The 20,539-nt window shown below is 34.5% G+C and overlaps 2 protein-coding genes across 5 annotated transcripts in view; one reads left to right on the top strand and one right to left on the bottom strand.

Annotated features, from left to right (window-relative positions):
- Positions 1-4,886, top strand: part of LOC125653235 (uncharacterized) — a 55,814-nt gene extending 50,928 nt beyond the window's left edge. Inside the window, exons 49-53 of one of the 2 annotated variants that reach the window (XM_056144705.1) lie at positions 823-1,011; positions 1,845-1,911; positions 2,150-2,334; positions 2,580-2,615; positions 3,963-4,886. In XM_056144705.1, coding sequence (XP_056000680.1) covers positions 823-1,011; positions 1,845-1,911; positions 2,150-2,334; positions 2,580-2,615; positions 3,963-4,103 — 618 coding nt within the window. In that variant the 3' untranslated portion in view covers positions 4,104-4,886. The remainder of the gene's footprint in view (positions 1-822; positions 1,012-1,844; positions 1,912-2,149; positions 2,335-2,579; positions 2,616-3,962) is intronic. The other variant, XM_056144706.1, reaches the window with a different exon arrangement.
- Positions 4,878-20,539, bottom strand: part of LOC125653234 (uncharacterized) — a 32,291-nt gene continuing 16,629 nt past the window's right edge. For all 3 annotated transcript variants that reach the window (XM_048882585.2, XM_056144704.1, XM_048882586.2), the window contains 15 exons: positions 20,400-20,481; positions 20,027-20,196; positions 19,688-19,852; positions 19,405-19,518; positions 18,641-18,757; positions 18,327-18,530; positions 17,219-17,555; positions 16,281-16,456; positions 15,749-15,883; positions 13,239-13,355; positions 11,170-12,717; positions 10,028-10,152; positions 8,947-8,992; positions 5,814-6,046; positions 4,878-5,602 (listed from right to left, as the gene is read on the bottom strand). In XM_048882585.2, the coding sequence (XP_048738542.2) occupies positions 5,453-5,602; positions 5,814-6,046; positions 8,947-8,992; positions 10,028-10,152; positions 11,170-12,717; positions 13,239-13,355; positions 15,749-15,883; positions 16,281-16,456; positions 17,219-17,555; positions 18,327-18,530; positions 18,641-18,757; positions 19,405-19,518; positions 19,688-19,852; positions 20,027-20,196; positions 20,400-20,481 (3,719 nt within the window). In that variant the 3' untranslated portion in view covers positions 4,878-5,452. The remainder of the gene's footprint in view (positions 5,603-5,813; positions 6,047-8,946; positions 8,993-10,027; positions 10,153-11,169; positions 12,718-13,238; positions 13,356-15,748; positions 15,884-16,280; positions 16,457-17,218; positions 17,556-18,326; positions 18,531-18,640; positions 18,758-19,404; positions 19,519-19,687; positions 19,853-20,026; positions 20,197-20,399; positions 20,482-20,539) is intronic.

Below are 20,539 nucleotides of genomic sequence, written 5' to 3'. Positions count from 1 at the left end.
GCAGATTCAAGTTTGTTAAAATCATGGCCCCCGGGTGTAGGGTGGGGCCACAATAGGGGGTCAAAGTTTTACATACAGATATATAGGGAGAAAATCTTTTAAAATCTTCTTCTCAAGAACCTCTGGACTAGGAAAGTACAAATTTACATGAAAGCTTCCTGACATAGTGCAAATTCATGTTTGTTAAAATCATGGCCCCAGAGGTTAGGATGGGGGCCACAATAGGGGATCAAAGTTTTAAATACTAATATATAGAAAAAATCTTTAAGAATCTTCTTCTCAAGAACCATCGCGCCAAAGAAGTTTACATTTGCATTAAAGGTTATAGAAATAATAGACATAGTGCAGATTCAAAATTGTAAAAATCATGGCCCCCAGGGGTAGGTTGGGACCAAAATAGGGACCAAAGTTTTACATCCGAATCTATATGGAAAATCTTTAGATATGGGCCAAGGTGACTCAGGTGAGTGATGTGGCCCATTGACCTCTTGTTCTGGTTGATTGATTGATTAGATATTGTTTAACATCCCTCTCGAGAATCTTTCACTCATATGGAGATGTCACCATTGCCAGTGTTCTGGTTGAAATCTGCCTTAAGAATATATCTAAACATCTGTTACATTTTCTCCTGAACTAATGGAGTTTTTTCTGTCAAACTTAGTACAAAGCATCATTGGATTAAGGAAATTCAAAATTGCATGTTCAAATAAAATGTCATGGACCTATTGAATGGGGTGAATAACTGTCAGAATGGCTATAATAGTTTATTTTTGTTTTAAACATTATATTTGATCAAGTCTACAATCAGAGAATTATTAACAGGAAGTGGAACTGAAGGACAGAGACACCCGCCTGCGAATTTTGTCAGATGAACAGGAGAAGGTAATCCGTATGCAGCACATGCACCAGGATAAAATCCGCAAGGACATTGACACGGTCAAAAAACAACTGAACCATGAAAGGACATTAAAACTGGATGCTTTTACACGGGTGGATGACCTGCAAACTCAGGTGCTGATTTCAAGGCTTATGTCTCAATTTAATGTTCTTAAAAATGAATCACCTTAAATGCTGTTGATTAACAAGGTGTACAATCAGTGCATTAAATTTGTTATATACTGTAAAAGGCTTTAATATTGTGGGACTAACATTTCACGATTTTTTATCGTTCAGTATTTCAGGATGGTTTAAATTTTGTGGATAAACCCCTTTGAATGATGAACTCGTACCCCCAAATACTTTTAACAGCACTTTGTGACTGGTTTTATTTTTGTGATCGTTAATATAATCGCAAATATAGCAAAAATAAAAGCCTAGCGAATATTTCCCCCTTTACAGTATGGAGGACAATATATGTATACACATCAATATAGTAGAAATCTTGCATTGAATCTATGCCACTGCCATTGGCAAAAGAATAAGCCATTCCTCACTAAACTTTAAAAGTTCATCATATTCAGGTTAACATGGAATGCACATAATTTGTTTTAAAATTTTTAAATGCTTTGGTTGATATGAAATTCACTTTGATATTAATGAAACAGATATATATGTAGTCACTGTTTTATAAAGATTGTGTACTGTTTTACTCTAGACAGTCAGGTTATCACATAATTAATGTACGCTGTGCTTATATCAAAATCCATTGGAAAGACAAACGATAGATGGTCATCTGTGTACTGATTCTATTTGATGGTTTATCTACTGATGAGAACATGTGTTTCTAGTAGTTCTTGCATAAAAACTACATTCATGTATATTCGAATCCCTCCCTCAAACAAATCTCAAAACAATTAAGAAAGTGATTTTACATGTTATGTTGTGAACGTTTGGTGTTTTTGTAGGTGTACGACTTGGAGAGCTGTTACATCAGCAGAGCTCAGTCCTCCATGGCCATGTCCCCAGCTCCTTGTAAGATTTCATTTTGTACTTCAAACATCTATACAGTGTAATGCTTTCTCATTACTAGTTTGTGTCCCTTTCCTCCCTCTGATTAGGCAAATGCATATTGCTTAAAATGAAAAAAGAAGCTTTTCAGGCTGTTAGAATTCAAAATGAAAAAGAGGATATTGTGGAAAGTTAGCTTCTTTCCATTGAAACATTTACAGGACAGTTTATCAAATTTAAGGTAAACCTGTTTTATTGATAGCCAAGGGAAGATCTCGAATTCAGTCAGCCCAGCGGACCAGGAGTCACAACACCCCAACAGCTAACTGGCCACCCCCTGTTATGTGGCCAGCCAACCGGAGCCTGACCCCAGGGGCACCAGGCGGGCCACCTGTCAGTGAGGAGTTGAACAATCTGGATGAGAGGAAGATCCAGAGACCTAAAACTGTAAGTTACTCCACAATGGCATTCAGTCACCCTAAAAACTGATTTGGAAAAATCCTTCACTGCCATGTAGTTCTTATCGACTTCTTGTATACTATTTACAGGTACATTTTTGCTGCTGTTCGATATTTACTACTATAGGTTAAAACCTGCAGTGAACATATTCTAGCCTTAGAATTGTTTTATTATTGTTTGTATGGACAGGAATTTGTATAAGCAGTAATTATTTCTTGTGCGATAAATTCTAGGTCTGCGGGAAACTTAGACATTCAATAACAGAGCAGGTATCTGTAAACATCAAACGTTTCTGTGATAGTGAATGGATTGTAATTAGAGTTAACTGAGTGTCCGTATATCATATTTAGCCTCAGCATGTGCATGTAGTGGTTATAATGCCATTCAGAGACAGTATGATACTAACATATTTTCATATTGGCATTATCTATATAGAGATGTGAATTTACAGCTTTTGAAGAAGAAAAATGCCAGAGTGAAATAACTTGTTAACTTTGAGGGTATATGCAGGGGAAGTTTTAAATATACTAGAAATAAAGCTACCCAACTATGTGTGCAGCAATAGCTTTATACTGTTTGTTTGTTTTAAACTTACAATTTTTGATTGTTTTTGGACAAGGCAGGCATCAGATAGAATCTGGTTTAAGGAATCATTGTACTGTAGTAATAGAATTCTCCCTCTCATCATCTTAATTGTATCTTTGAATTGTGAAGTATTAGATTTAGCTATAAATTAAAGAACAAGATAAAAACAAATTAAGGATGGGAAACAATCGAGAACAGCCAGTCTGAGATTGATGTACACTGAAGAAATTTCTTGTCACAGACAACAGAAATCTTCAAATAAATACTTTGTGATGTTTTTCTTTAAGGCTCATGTTTTATTAGCCAAACTATATCACTGAGTGAGTATGGTCTTTCAAGAAAATAAAATGCTCTACAGACATTTTTCGTTTCTTACAATTTATCCTTCAGTGCTAGTCTTTAAGAAAATAGCCACAGATGTGTTGAACCAGGATTGATATTTTGATTTAAACTCTATCTTTATTTTCATTTGAAAATAGTCCTTGAAAAACTAAATCATTAAGTGATTACTCTCAAATATTCTTGATTTTCATGGTTGTGGTTTTCATATATAGTATGTTTTATTGTATTGAAAATGTATAGCTAAAATTAATACTTTTAGTGCCTTTAACAGAATATTTCATTAAGTCCAGCTCCATTCAAAACAAAAGACTCACAGATCAAATGGCAGTTAATATATTTAACATCAATTTTCAGGATAATTAATTACTATAGTTAATGATACATGTACATAGGCTAATCAATATTTAGCAACTATCTATGTAAACAAGTCAGTTAACCCATTTGTATACGATATGCTTGAGTGGTTTTGAGAAATTAATAAGTTACTTACAGTATTAATGCAATTACTTTTACTGTAATGAGTGCTTGTTTCTGGAGTAAAACATTCTTTCATTCTAAAGACTTGAAACCTTGCAATGGATTAATTCTGATGAAAGTCTAAATGCAGTTAAGAAATCTTGCTGTTCTTGCTTTGCATAACTTTGAATTAGATGTGCAATGTAATAACTTCTCCTTTAACTGTTGGGTAGGTTGGTGGAAGATTAAGGAGTCGAATTGCTGAACAGTTACTGAATGAACTAGAACTAGATTCCCACAGAGCTGTGGTCCAGTTAGAGGAATTACAACTAGAGAACAGACCAGGGTCAGGGCGGCGGGAGACAGCTTACTGATCCGAACACACACAGCATGGCTTTATTCATCAAGTTGCCGTCTGACGATAAAAAAGGACACTTTTGACTAATGACAAATTTACCAACAACTGGGTGATATGATAGCCATTTAAAATAACAAAAACATCTATTTTTTGCAAATTTGCATTTATTTTGAAGAGATTTAATTGTTATGATGTATGCATGTTCAGCTTTTTTGTAAAACATGTAATTGTGTAAAAGTTGAATTATTTATGGTATTAATAATGCATCTGACTGCATCTGAAATAAACAATCACTATTTAAACGATATCCTGTGTCATCCTGTGGAGAAACTTCTGTATTAGTAAACATGTTCTATTGTTTATACATTGTATTTATAAATATGAAATAACTGACTGTGATAATTAATATCAGTGATGTCCAACTTTCCACTTGTGACTGATTTGAGACACATTTATTTTCATAAAAGCTGTCATTGATATTGTTTATTAAGCATGTGATATCTTCGTTATTTTTACAGTGAAGCATGAAGTTATTTATATATTTAGCCCGTTGCAATGAAGTTGAACTCGGCTATTGGTTTTTTTTTAAAGTAGAAAGGGTTTTTATTTTATTGCGCAGTGTTTCAAACGTAAATTGAACTTTAGCTGGTCACACATTCATGTGTATATATATGATTTAAGTTCATGTGTTTGATTAAGATACTGCTGATGTAATCTTTTTGTAATATGGCAAAATATTGTGACTGTGAAATCCGTCCATCTTTTAATTTTATAGTATACAAATAAAATATTTTGTACATTTGGTGTTCACACTTTATTTTTAGTCTGACATTTGTTTGGTTCAGAGCTAATATAAAAGTTTGCCTAGATAAAACATTTCATTGTACATGTATAAGACACACAATTTAAGGTTATTTGTACTTGCAAGATGAACTTACTTGATTCTTTAGATAAACAGGACAATAAAAAGATTGATATGTTGCACAGTTCTAACAGAGGTACATTGTAAAGCTTAAATTCTTATCTGCACCGCCAATGTTGTCTTCATGGGTGAATATACAAATGATAGACTCAAATATCCAGTCATTTTGGCATTATATGATGAATCAAGATTATTTGATCTCGTTAGAATACAAGGTGTAACGAGGAAGCTGCTTGGTAGAGAAACAATGAAGTGCATCACTAGTTTTAATTGTAAAGACAGTAAATCGACCTTGGTCCTTGAAACAAGCAGTCTAATGTTTATACACAATCGCTGTCTGTGTTCTGAATCCGGGCACAAGTTAGTTGCATGACCACACACACCCACAAACCCAACTGAAAAAAAATTCTTATAGCCAGCAAATACATGAAGGTTTCAATCATTCATGGAGAAGTGTTAACTGTTGATGAGCACTTTTGGTGGTTTCTTAACAGGTTTGAGGTTAACTCTCCCAGTAGTTTAATGTCATCAGGAATGTCTTCATCCTCTTCTGCTTCCCGTGGTACAGTTTTGAGATACACGTTTGTTATCTTCTACAAAAAGAAGGACATACCACTTCACTCATAAAGAAAACGGGACAATAAAATGATTGATACGTTGCACAAGTTTTGTACAAGTTCAGCTTTCATAACGATACTTTAATTAACCATCATAACTTTACAGAGATCAAAGCAAACGTCATTACTAGAAAACGATACGCTCTAAGAACACATTTCATTATAGAAGATGTTGAATTGCATTTACCCCATCCACAATATCAAGATGCACGAGATTCCTTTCCAGACGACCTAGAATTAGGTCATGTTCATGCAAGAACTTTAAGGCCTCCGCCAATCTGAGAACAACGAGTTTCATCTCCGGCACTGTGAGTGTGTGGTTCCGCATGTAATCCGAGAGAGTGGCGTACACAGGGGCGTGTTTGCCCACCACGAACAGTTCATTTTCCCACAGGTCTCTAATGGTCTGCGTCATTGCGGCTAGAAGATGATGGGATATTATGCATCAATAAATATTTATCTAATGAGGTGACTGAATTCCTTATGCGACACATTATACCATGAAATAGAGAGAAAAATCTGCAAAATCCTATTCTCAGGAAAATTTTAAATTGTCATCAGATTGACCATCGTCTGACACAGATGGCTCTCGGCTGCGACGTGAAATACACCGATAAAAACCATTGTAAGAGTAACGAAATTGCAAGGAAATTTTAAAATTTTCAGATAAATAATAATAAAAATTAAAAATATTACTTAAGAAATTAAAAAAAAATAATACATGATATTTTATTAGAATCCTAAAGCCTTATTTTTCTGTCAGAAAATTTTATTTTCTAACCTTTTTAATGCTGTGGGTTGCTAAGAAATTCCTGTAAGATATTTAATTTCCTATTATAGAATTTGTAATATTTCTGAAGGATTTTGTTGAAATGCTCTGGGAAATTTATATTTTCTATAGGATTTTTTTTCCCAAAGGTAAATTTCATTTCTCTACTTTCAGAAGACAATAACCTCTGATATGGGTTGTTGCAAGGTCTATTATTATTATAGATATGGGCTTTAAAACACAGCACCGTCTCTTTTCCCGAGCTGTAAGTGAAGGAGTGGCGTCGGTGAATTGTGATATAATATGATATAGATATTGTGTGATTTGGTAGATATATTGCAAATGTATTACAAATGTGGTACATAGGGACGTATATATGTAGGAGTGAGAGGTTCTTTATCGTGACAACACCTACCTACTTTTTGGGTCTTATCCGAACGAGCCTTGACTCTCACTTCTAATGCCGGACACTTGGCAAGAAGGAACATTCACTACCTAAATGTTAAACGTCCAAGACATTGCGCCGCCAAGCGAGCACCCTAACCACTAGGCTACCGCAGCCGACTTTTTGATTGATTTATTTTATATTATTTAACGTCCCTCTCGAAAATTTTTCACTCATATGGAAACGTCACCATTGCCGCAAAATTTAGGCCTATGATCGGCGCTTACAGCCTTTGAGCAAGGGGGTCTTTATCGTGTCACACTTTTTTTTTTTTTTTTTTTTTTTTTTATTGGCTCTTTTTGGACATATATTATCATATAAACAGGATGTTACATGCAACTTCATATTTCAACAAACATGTTAAACACTGTGTGAAAATTAATAACAATATTGTACAATTACTTTGAAGATAAAGAGAGACTAGTATATGAAATATGCATAACTAATTCATTTAAGGAAGATACATCTTACATTGAAATTATTTTGTCTTCTATCTTTTTCCATACTTGGTTATAATAATCAAGATTTCTTCTGCCACAATAAATTGATTTTTTAACAAACAGTTTTCTTCTCAAAAATTGCAAAAAAATATATAAAGAAGGACCACTGTGCCCTGTATCTGAATTAAACACAAACTGTATATGATATTTAGAAAGCAGTATACAATAATTCAGACTTTCACACTTTTCTTCATAAAATCCAAATATTATGTCTTGATAAGAGATATCATTTATATAAGTAATGTTTAATCTATTCCACCAAGTTTGGAAATGCTTCCAATAAGTACCAACATATTCACAAAAGTAAAACCTGTGCTCTATTGTATCTAAATTTCCACATAATATACAAGAAGGTGATGTTTTAATTTTCATTGCATACAGCAATTTGTTGTGTGCTAAAAATCTGTGAATTAATTTATATTGAAAAGATTGTAATGATGTTTCCATTGATATTGTGAAAGGTAACTTGTAAATACTCTCTAACTCTTGCTGTGTTAATTTTGAATCAAAAATATTTTCCCATTTTGGTATACATGTTGGTAATTCTGCTATACTTTCCATCAAAATCCAGTAAAAATCTTTACAAGTCATGTTTGATATGGGACTCCTATTACCATTGAAACTCAGTATAAGCGTATTTCTATTTATAAAAGAATTATCATTTTGTCGAATATGCTTTCTCCAACTGTAGGGTATTGCATTTCTTAAACAATAGTATTCAAAAAAAGATATGTTTAAATTGTGTGTTTCACTTAATTTTTCATGGCTAAGGAAGTCTTTATCTCTATCTACAATATCTCCAATATATAAAATACCCCTTTCATACCACTTCTTCCAAAAAACCTCTTTATTGTCAATTTTAATATTGTCATTAAACCATAAACTTTCTTTAAAAACGACTGGTTCAACATTTACAATATGTCTGAATTCTCTCCATGTACTAAAAATATCACTGTAAAACTTTGGCAAAAAAGTATCAATGTCTAAATGATTCATGCATCCTCTAGAGATAATAAAGTCATTTAATTCAATATCTTGCAAGTAAAATTGAATTATGCTTCTTAATTTTGATTTTATATTAGTGAAAATTCTTTTTACCCAGCCTAATCTTAATGATTTGACCTGTATATCAAATTTAGGTACTTTCAAACCCCCTTTACTAATTTTTTGACTGCTTACTGTACTTTTTACTTTTGGCTTTTCATTATTCCAAATAAAGGCATTTATTTCTTTTTCTACTTCTTTAATTAATTCTGACGAGAAAGGGAGAACTTGCGCTTGATAAATGAGTTTAGGGATTGCCAGTGTTTTTGTTATTAGGATTTTACCAATAAGAGTTAGATTCCTCATTTTCCATAAATTTAATGTTAATTTCAATTCTTCTAGTTTTGTATTAAAATTCTTGCTGTGACACGGGGCCTCGGATTTTTGCGGTTTCGTACGAAGGACCACCCCATTTAGTTGCCTCGTACGACATGCAAAGATAATTTAGGACCTATTCTAACCCGGATCCCCAAGGGATGCGATTTTTTAAAGAAAAAATAATAAAAAGATAATATCTCTTATCGTAAGAACATATTCATAGAAAATAAACACTGATATTTACATTGACAATGAGCTACACGCTTCCTTTTAGATGACAATGCCTCCATCTGGAAAAAAAATTATTATAACGCCGTATATCTCAAGTATAATTTTAATGTAGATGCATATGAACAGATATATACCTGTATCATTTAATCAATTCATAAAAATGTTTCATAGTAAAATAAAAATATGTTCTGGTTATACATGTAACGTATTTAATGATGCGGTCTTTGATATGTAGTGTATCCAACATCGATACTTTGATGATGTCTATATAATGTAGATGTAATTTAGGTACCTTAATAATGTAGTGTATATAAAATAGGGATTTTGATAATGCAGTGTATATAATATAGATACTTTGATGATGTGGTGCATGTAATATAGATACTTTGACAATCTAGTGAATGTAAAACTTATACGGTACCAATTTTGATGCACCAGATGCGCATTTCGACAAATAATGTCTCTTCAGTGATGCTCAACCGAAATGTTTGAAATCCGAAATAACTATGAAGTTTTAGAGAAAAAATATAGCCAAAAACAGCGTGCCAAAAAAGTGGAGCCAAATTCGTTCAAGGATAAGAGCTATGCATGAGGGAGATAATCTTTAATTTTGAAATGAATTTCTAAATTTTATAACAGCAATTAAATATACATCCGTATTTTCAAGCTAGTAACGAAGTTCTTAGCTACTGGGCTGTAGAGACCCTCGGGGACTAACAGTCCACCAGCAGAGGCCTCGACCCAGGGGTCATAATGTAAAACTTATACAATACCAATTTTGATAATATAGATACTTTGACAATCTAGTGAATGTAATATAGATATTTTGATAATGTAGTGTATGTAATATAAATATTTTGATGATGTAGTGTATATAGTATAGATACTTTGATGATGCGGTGTATATAATATAGATATTTTGATGATGTGGTGCATATAATATAGACACTTTAACAATATAGTGTATATAATATAGATATTTTGATAATGTAGTGTATGTAATATAAATATTTTGATGATGTGGTATATATAATATATATACTTTGATGATCTAGTGTATAAAATATCCAGTGTGGATTTTGCTATATACTCACCCTTTTTCTGATATTTGCAAATGAATACAAAAATGGATTTAGAGCCGAGTTTATTGGGAGATTGAAGACAGCAACCCATGCATAAACCTCTCCCGAAATCACATAGCCATTCAATGCTAGTAATCCTGTAATAGACAGAATATCGTGCCTTAGATCATGAAACCGTCCTTCATTTCACATTAAATATATCATTCTCTGTTATACATACATGTAGAAAGTCAAATTTTGATCCATGCAGGGCGCTCAATGTTTTAGCAGAGGGTTTTATTCCCAACTGATGACTATTTCAAATACGTTTGTATGATTCAACAATATCTGGGAAAATGAAAAGCTAGTTTATATGCCTGTCAATATAAAACACGGATCAATTTTACAAAGAATAATTAAAATAAATCACGATTAATTTTGATACAATTGTTTAAATTTTGAATATCTTTTATTCATGGGGTTGACTGTTGTAAATCAACCCCTAATGAAGGATCTGAAGTGTATTTGTGGGAAAATGATAACTAATACATGTATATGAAAGGTAAATATAACGAACAGTGATCAATCTCGTAACTCCTATAAGCAAAACAAATTAGAGAGTTGGGACATTCACAGACCCCTGGACACACTAGAGGTGGGATCAGGTGCCTAGAAGGAGTAAGCATTCCATGTCGACCGGTCATATCCGCCATGAGCGCTATATGTTTGTTAGTTAGGTAAACGGAATTATTTGTAGTCAAAATCAGTGTGCCAAGAACGGCATAACAATCGTAAAGTTGAGTAAAGCTTTTTTGAAATGATTTAAAAATTAGTACCGTTATCCATTGCATTCTATCGTATAGAATAGAAATTATTATTAATAGGAATTCTTGGGTTATCTTTAATTGTTTTTTAGATAATGCTTTCCATTTGACAAAACTGTGTAAAATGATGAGTATTAAAAATCATTTCAATATTTTATGATCACATACACTGACTAGATATCTTATAAATTAGATATACATGTACCTGTACAGATGATAGAACAATGCTTATAAATTAGATATACATGTACCTGTACAGATGATAGAACAATGCTTGAATGTCTTGTTCTAAATGCTGAGAAAATGGCATCTAGAATTGTATAACAAAAAGAAGATAACGGGATGAATTACCCATGATTCCAATGGGAAACCAACAGAGGAAGTCAGACAGCACCACAAGGAACAATCCACGAGCGATGACCATATCTTGATTCCGCCGAGTAGATTTCACTTTGGAGCCTGATAGCGATACTTCTCTGTATATGAGACATTGGCCAAGAGCAATTATCGTAAAGAGTACGAAATTGAGTAAAATGAAGATGGCTGTAGAATACTCCCATCCAGCAGGCTTGTCTCTCGTTAGAGGTAGAGCCAGACACACGACAGACCGAGAATAAAACTGTCCTCGAAAATATTCTCCCGGAATCAGTGGTATGGCGGCCAGTAAAATGGTTACACACCATATAATTCCCGTACAAAAGAGAGCTTTACCCCTGGTAAATCTAAACTGACCGAAAGGATATTTTACCGCAATAAGACGATCTATCGTTATAAGACAGAGTAAAAGAACCGAAGTTTCGCTCGATATGGTTGCAAGAATGCCAGCTATTTGGCAAGTTATACTGTGCCTCCAGTGGATATCATTCCAGGCATATCTTCCTCGATAGTGTATATCAGCGGAGGCTATTATTATCAAGTAAACTCCCATCAGAAAATCCGAAACACTTAAATTCATGATAAAAATTCCATGACCTTTCTTCAAAGTCTGTGAATCAAAAAATACTTTGAAGATAAAGACGCCAAGATTTCCCAATAAAGAACTGAATCCGATGATCCATAAAAACGAAGATAGTACTTCGTTTCTCATTAGATCGTCACAAGATGAAAATTCATCAGCGTTCGGTAGGCATTCGTCAACTGAAGACGGTTTCAAACAGCAGAATGTGTACGCATCTGTGTATAACTTCTTGAGCTTTGAGAGCCCATAAAAGATTTTGTGTGAAAACTGTTCAATTCTATTTTTTCTCAGATCCAGCACTGTTAATTCAGAAAGGTTTTGTAACGCAGAATCTGCAACAAAATGGATCTGATTTGCAGATAAATTCAATAGCCTAACGTTTCGTAGCCCGACTAAGGTGCCTTGTCCAATATTCTGCAAACGGGTATTTGTTAATACCAATTTAGGTAATGTTCGCAATCCAAGAAATGCCATGTCTGTTATTTCATCCAGTAGTCCATTTCCTTCCAGATTTAACATTTTTAATGACACTAATCCTGCAAACGCATTTGCAAAAAGATTAGTTATTCTATTATTACTGAGATCAAGTACCAAGAGATTTTGCAGTTTGGCAAAGGAATAGGACTTAATTGACCTCAATCCGCAATTAGTGACAAATAACTTGACTAACTGCTCCAAATGCTGCAGAGAAGGCAAGCCATCACTAAAATCGCTTTCACTCAAGTTTAAATATTTCATTTCTTGCGAAAGTCTTACAATATGTTTGTTTTGAATTCCTCCACAATTGCCTACGAAACCGTCACATTCACACTCTTTTGGACACGTTAAGTTACAAAGAAGTTCGTCGTCAAGTTCGGGACATTGAGGAATATTGTCGCATAAGTTGTCCGGATCCAAACAAATTCTGCTGTTTCTGCAGCGATACAACCCTGGACAGGATTCTAAAAATAAAATGCTTTAACAATATGAAATTGACATACTTATTGCAAGCGAAAGAAAAAGGGGTTGTCAGAAGACGAAATAACTCGTCCGCCGGGGTCAACAAGAACAGTGCACAACTGCATATGTTGAAATAATGCGAGTGGCCTATTGAAATGAACTGTATCAATAAGGTTCTAGTAAATCAAAATAAAACCATACTTAGCTTCTTAGGAAAAAGTCAACTTAAGGAAGTATACATATTTGTAACGCATACAGAAAATATAGATCAAATGCAACATTCGAATCATTTATGGTTATGTGCATCTATAGGTCCATCGTTTGTATCTAAGAGGGTTAACAGTTTCTTGCAAGTGACCAACTAGGTAATATGCCAGATGCAACATCCTGTTTATGAATAATAGTGAACATCTATACATAAATCATCCATATAAGATGACTACATGTTTAATAGTGTCGACAACGACAAAAGGGTATTATAAAAGCTCCCTGGTAATTTTCGTATCTATAAGCTAAAATTTACCACAATGCATTTCGTCAGCTCCATCTTTGCAGTGCTTCTCACCATCACAGATTAATCGCGGAGGAATACAAAAGCTGCTTGGACATTTAATGTAACCTGCGGGGCATGCTATGGCTTCTGTAAGAGGAAATGAATGTGATATAATATCAATTTTGAAGGGATGATATTCTTGTTCTCATTAAAAGGCGAAGATAACGAACAATGATCAATCTCAACTCTTATAAGCAATACAAAGTAGAGAGTTGGGCAAACATGGGCCCCTGGATATACCAGAGGTGGGATCATGTGCCTAGGAGGAGTAACCTTCCCCAGTCAACCGGTCACACCCTCCATGAGCCCTATACCTTGCTCAGGTAAATGGAGTTTTCCGTAGTCAAAATCAGTGTGCCAAGAATGGCCTAACAAGTGACATAAAACACATCAGGCAATATTTGACCCAGTGATAGGTTGTATTGCCAAATGACCATAAAATTAGCGAAATTCTGACTTTAAATGAGACTGTTGAAACCCCTGCACCATCAACTTGTTTGTTAGTAGCCTGCCGCGATTTAAAAACTGATCATACACAAAACAAGCTTCTGCTATCAAATCAGTTGAGTGAAATGAATTCTAATATGCTCTGATGGTATGAATTTTAAATGCAACAATTTCAGGCTATTGGTACTTTCCGTTCCGTTTCGTTCCGTTCCGCAAAGTACCAATAGCCCAATTTCAGGAAATAAAGGTAATATGGTTATAAAAGAAAAGAAATACTATTTTCATCGTTGGATGATCTCTCTTATCAGACACATATTTCTTATGGATGAATTCTTAAGCTTAAGCTTATTATCATTCAAACAAATAAGATGATATGCGCCATATGTACATATATCTTTTCTTGAACCACGAAACATTTTGATCTTGAAGCTGTACTACTCTATCTTAACTTTTGAAACTGTTTTTTGTTGTTGTAATATTGATCACTAAATTAGGGTCAGGGGAACTTGAATTTTAGGGGACTATATTTTCAACTGAGTCAATGACGTAGTAGAATATCACTTTACTGACTTTTGTCTCCACTAGAAAAAACCCACAGTAACAACATGGTTTTCAAAACTATGGAAATAAACAATTACGGAAAAAGTAAATTCGTATGATATTTTGACTTTGTTGCCTCCTCTCGGGTCCATTTTGATGTTCCACCCTCATTTTTTCCGTAAGGAAAACAAATAACATTTTCTCTTTCTCTATCTATATTTTAAGTTTTGATAACTCCTACAAGGAATACAAAATTTAGAGTTGGTCAAACACGGACCCCTGGACACACCAGAGATGGGATCAGGTGCCAAAGAGGAGTAAGCATCCCCTGTCGACTGGTCACACCTACCGTGAGCCCTATATTTTGATCAGGTAAATGGAGTAATCCGTAGTCAAAATCAGTGTGTAAAGATCGACCTAACAATCGGTATGAAACACTTCAGACAGTATTTGACCCAAGGACAGGCTGTGTTGGCAAACTAGATCGTTTTAACGACCATAGAATTTGTGAAATGCGGACATTAAATGAGGCTGTTGAAACCTCTCTAACATCAACTTGTTTGTTAGTAGCCTGCCTCGATTTAAAAAAAAAACCCTGATCATACGCAGAACAAGCTTTTGAGTATTGAATCAGTTGATAAAGACCACATGCAGGTGATAATGGAATTTTGGTACATAAATATGGAAAGTTATCTCATTACGTACCCTATCACACCAGTGTAAGTATTATGAGAAGTATGACCGCCGAGGTGGCCTAGAGGTAGAGCGTTTGCCCCGCATACGGAAGGTAGGGGTTCGAATCCCAGCCGCGACAGATCCACGTTATTAGAACAGGTAGTGACAATTCCATCGCCAAACGCTCGGAATCAAGTGTGAATGTCACGGGTCCTCGGAGATGACCTTAAAAACGGATGTCTCGTGTCATTTTAGGTATGGCACGCTAAAGAACCCTCACTGCTCAATGGGCGTAAGCGCAGAGCATAGGCTTAGATTCGCTGGTCTTGGTGACGTCTCGATATGAGTGAAAATTTTTCGAGAGGGACGTTAAACAAGATACAATCAACCAATCCAAAGAAGTACATGTATGACAGAAATAACGATTAATGTACAAAAATCATCGGAGAATATTCCGTCTGCCTTATGCCTCCTTGAATTTTCCTTGTTAGTTCTACTTTGCAAACAAGCAGAATGTACATAGTGAATATATTGCAAATTAAGACAAATTTTGTAATAAATCACATGTATATAGGATTTGACTGCTCTAATGAAATTTGAAGGTGTTTTGGTAGGAAAGGAGTGTACCCTAGAAATAACCTAGACATGAAATCAAGAACTGTGACATCAAAACTACGTATACATTCTACAGTTGTTACATATAAAACATCAGATCTCACCCAGTCCAGTGGATATGAGAAGAATCCTTTCTTAAATACATGTTATAAGATATGAAATGTATGATTCACAGTATGTATAAGGATGATTGTGTTACGTACCACACTCGTCTAAATGTGATAAATCTCGACAGCCTAGTGTATTCCCGTATACGTCATAGTCAAGAATACAGCGTTGATTCATAGGTACAGTCTTTCCAGTACGACAAAGGAAATCTCTGTTTACTTCATCAGTCTCTGTACGCAAAATAAAATAGTTCTGAACACTTAAAAACGAAAATTAATCATAATGTATATCAGGTTCATATTCGGCGATATACATTTAACAATTTGATGAACATTGATTGGATGCTTATACAGTCACATGCATAAATTCAGAGCTATATCCAGGCTCCTCTCACACCCACCGTGACACTGGGATTCCGTGCCACAGTACGTAGTTGTGGGTACAATAAAGAAGGCATGCTGTTAAATAGTCCAATATACCTAGCATATATCAATATTTGCGGCACTTTACTTTTAGCTTGTGAGGTTTCTATGTGTAATGGGTTTATATTTATGCAATATCAAACTACAGTGAAATTTGAGTGTTTTTCATATTAGCATCATAGAACTTAATTGAAGAAAAAATTACCATCATAGCATACAAGTGGTCCAATATCTATCTTGAAGAATCTGTTCTCCCCTGGACGTTGGACGGAAAGTTTTTGGATCGGCAGTACGGAGTGGTCTGTTATAACGCCGGAGTCTTCTCTTACTTCTGTGGTCTCCGCACCATACCATTCACCCAAAGTGGAGTTACAATTACACCTTCATGCAGTTCACATAAAATCAGAGATGATAAAAAGAACGAAAATGCTTTATTTTAACTGAAGCACTATTGTATTATACTTTTGTCTAAAAAATAATATCAATTTTTGCTGATGGAGAAAGAATATAGAAAAGAAGGTTAATTTAATGGTATATGTATAGCAAAGTTGATTATACGTTTTGTGTTTGTATGTTTGATGGATGTGAATGACAAATTTAGGTCCTACTGATTTTGATATGATATACAGATATGCTACAGAAATGCTTCCTGTGTCTTTATTAGGATCGTTTTAGGGACATTTGTCAGCAATATCAAAATGTTTATAACGAATTATAGCAGGGCTTACAAAGAATTGGTAAAAGCTTAACACTTTGGAATCCACAGGTTTTCTTTGCAAAATACATGGCGTCATGGTTGCATCGAGCTGGTAATCATATGTATGCATTCAAATGGTTTCTAGTTTTCCTTTTCGGCTTAATTAGAATACTGTGCAGTGTTCATGCATGCATGAGACGATGATTTACAGACAGGGATGGCCCAATTCACAGATACTCTTTTACAAGTGATACAACAGTATGTTAAGAAACACACAAGCCAGTTACTCATTCATTGTGTACTTGTGAATGTATCTAGAGACAGACTTATACATGTACATGTTTAACAAAACATACCAATTTTCAGAACAAACATAATTAAAAACTTGCTTTAAACTGAATTATTTTCATAAATATCCACATGCATGCACGTGTCTTATTTCTTACTTTACTTTTCCCTCCTCACATTTGTTGACAAAAGGACACGAGCAGTTTTTCCTAGGATCTCCATCACTGTTACGTAACCATTGACCATTTTCGCCCTTCCACGACACGTCTGTGTTATAGTTGATATAATGACAACGGACCCTTAAAGTCTGACTGCATTTATTTGTATACTTGAGGTTTGACATTTGTTCCTTGCCTGCAGAGTATGTCAATTTTACGTTGACCCCTAGCAAGCTTGAGTAAATCATTTCTTCCTGCGAATGGTGAACCACCGTTTGCACGGTTACATGGTTGATGCCTTTTTCAAATCGACATTCTACTTTAGCCGAAGGGATACCTAAGATGAAATGAGTGCATGTATATTACAAATACTTTTTCCTTCCAATAAAATTCAGTGTATTTCCAACAAATCAAAGCAAAATAGTATTTGCATAAACGTGTTAAAAAGTACTCAAGCAATACAGAAATGTAGATTGAAAATGGATTTTGACTTATGTGCACTGAAAATACGCAAACATTTAGCATATAGATGTATTTTCAGTTTTAGAAAATGGACTTGACTTGTAATATCTTGTCTCAAAATTTAAGAGAGAATATAAAAAGTGGCGTTTATAGATCAAATGTTCGAGTTATTAGCATAGAAACTAAGTTTTTATACAACCCTTTGGGTTAATTAATAGACGATTTTAAGAATGGGTGTTATGTTGGGGAAAATATATCAATCACATTGATGAATTTACAACATTTTGATTAGTTTTAAGTCTCTACTATTGATATTAAAAAAATACAAAATTAAAATACATGTCTAGGTGAATACCTATTGACAATATTTTCGATAAAATAGAAATAGTAAAATCATGCAGATTTATAGCCTTCTGACTTAAAAATCCTTTGGCCATAAAAAAAACCCGTTGTCCTTCCAACCCCTTTCTAAATTTGAATTGATATGGAAATAATTACATTTTTTAAGTAACAAATATATTTGCACCAATGCAATAACTATTCAACTGGTAAATATACAGTCATTAATAGTATCATACGAGGTTGTGCTGAAGAGCCAAAAAGCTAAACTTCCTAAAATATAAAAGCTCAGATAGAATTAACGCACCTTTCAATCCGAGGCTGACAAGATATTCGCCATTATCTCTCTGCCCTAAACCCCACCAGTCTTTACAAGATCTCTGGACATTGTTCTCACAGTTTTGAGATTCATCCTCTGCAAAAAATCCACTGCAGTCGATAAAGCCATCACATACTTTGGAAGGGTGAATGCACGTTTGATCGTAACATTCAAACCCATGGCTGCAACTTTCTGAAAATTGAGGAAACGATGATTAAATCTACCAGATCATAAGTGCTTAGCTTATTGATTGACTGGAGTGGGAAATGTTACTGTAAATTTGGGCCAAAAGAGTAATATACCACAGTCTCTTTCATCGCTTCCATCGACACAGTCTAATTTCAGGTCACACCAACTGTTTGCAGGAATACATTGACCACTTGAACACATCCATTCACGACTGTTGCATTGTCTTCTGACTGCGTGAATATTGATAGAAAACGGTAGCTGCTAAAACTTGATTGAAATCTGATGGACAGTGAAATAGAACTTTCTTTTTACAGTGGAAAACTGAAAACCATTACTAAATGTAACCTAGAGTGTATATTTAAACTTCAGTGTGATTCAAAGCAACTTGACCGGTGATTTGTAATTGTTTGGATGATCAAAAAACCTTGGAAATGCTAGATCAGCTCAGTTTGAGCCATTGAAAGCAAAGGACACACACGGTACTGATAATACACTTCTTAAAGCACACATTTACTCCCTTTCTTGTTTTCTCCCAAAAGAATACCACAACGTGAAATGATGATTGTATAGAATACATCCACGAAGAAGAAATTAGTGTTGAATTATACTTTGCTATCTAAAATATGAAAAACATGTCCTAATCTTTAGGTGGTATGTACAATTTCAGTTTTTTTCGAATACATTACACCCTGTATCGAGTTATGTATATATATATATATATATATATATATATATATATATATATATATCATCCTGTTAGGTGTCAAGTTGTATTATATATCACTGGTCTGTCGAGTTTTAAAGCTATGTTACATTTTGCAAATGTAGATGAATGAAAGGTGAAGATAACGAACATTGAATGTGCAATTGTACTTACTACATTCTGATTCATCGGACCGATCTGGACAGTGAGGAACAAAATCACAGTACAGGCTGATAGAAATACAGTCCCCACTATCACACTGGAACTGTGTATCCGTACACACTGTAGCTGTGGTAATGAATTTTATCATAATGGAATCATTATTTGTAATGTTTGCCCATGTTGATTTAAGAATATTTTCACTCATACTAATATCAATTCTTGGTTTCTAAAATTCACGATAATACATCAAATACTTAGACTTTTTGAATAGTCTGATTTGTTTTGGGACACTTACTACAGTTTGTTTCGTCAGATCCATCACTGCAATCGTTCTTTCCATCACACACAAACAGTTTACTTATGAGCTCCGTATTTCCACAATGGAATAAAATGTTTCTCACTTTTTCGTTCTTTGGCACAATAGTACCATTACTCCACCAGTTCGTCCGGATTATGGTTTCTTCAAACAAATAGTAATGAATAACCAGCTATAAGTGTGATGGAAACAGTGGCTGATCCGCATCATCAGCGACAAAAAGAGACACAAATTCCAACCCATTTTACGTCACCGTTATAGTTGCACGGTGTGGATGTTATATGCTGAAACCTAAAGATAACATAACTGTATACTGACCTTTGACGTGTTCCAGGTCAATTTCACATATATAGCTTGGGATTTTATTGTATGCGCAGGCAGTGTCATGCCAATCCTCCATGGAATGGATACTGTAAAACTTTATGCTGGTGCACCGCTCATTGTGGACGCCATTAGGCTGCCTATTTGCAACTGTGGCATCACGAAACCTTTCTCATTTAAATGGAAATAAAAGGAAAATAGCATAATATGAAACACTTCTTAGTATTGTATCTTGCGAGCGAACTACACTTTGAAATGTCGGGAAACCAAATTTTCATCACATTTACACTGTTTACATGTTAAAGGAAATTAGTACGGGATTGACAGTGTGAAGCCCCTCAGAATTCAAACTGTGTTTCGGTCTACGTACCAAGCCGTAAATGTTAAAGGATTTCCATCAGACCATATATATTTTAGCTCGCCTGTTGTTTTTGAGTATATCTGTTGAAGTCCTGCACAGAGATAAAAAAAACTGTATGTTGTTTTATGTCACATGTGAAATATATCACT

The sequence above is a fragment of the Ostrea edulis genome, chromosome 7, assembly GCF_947568905.1.
Source record: "Ostrea edulis chromosome 7, xbOstEdul1.1, whole genome shotgun sequence".
NCBI lineage: Eukaryota > Metazoa > Mollusca > Bivalvia > Ostreida > Ostreidae > Ostrea > Ostrea edulis.
Note: the sequence above shows the minus strand (reverse complement) of the source record. Positions and strands in the feature narration are given on the sequence as shown.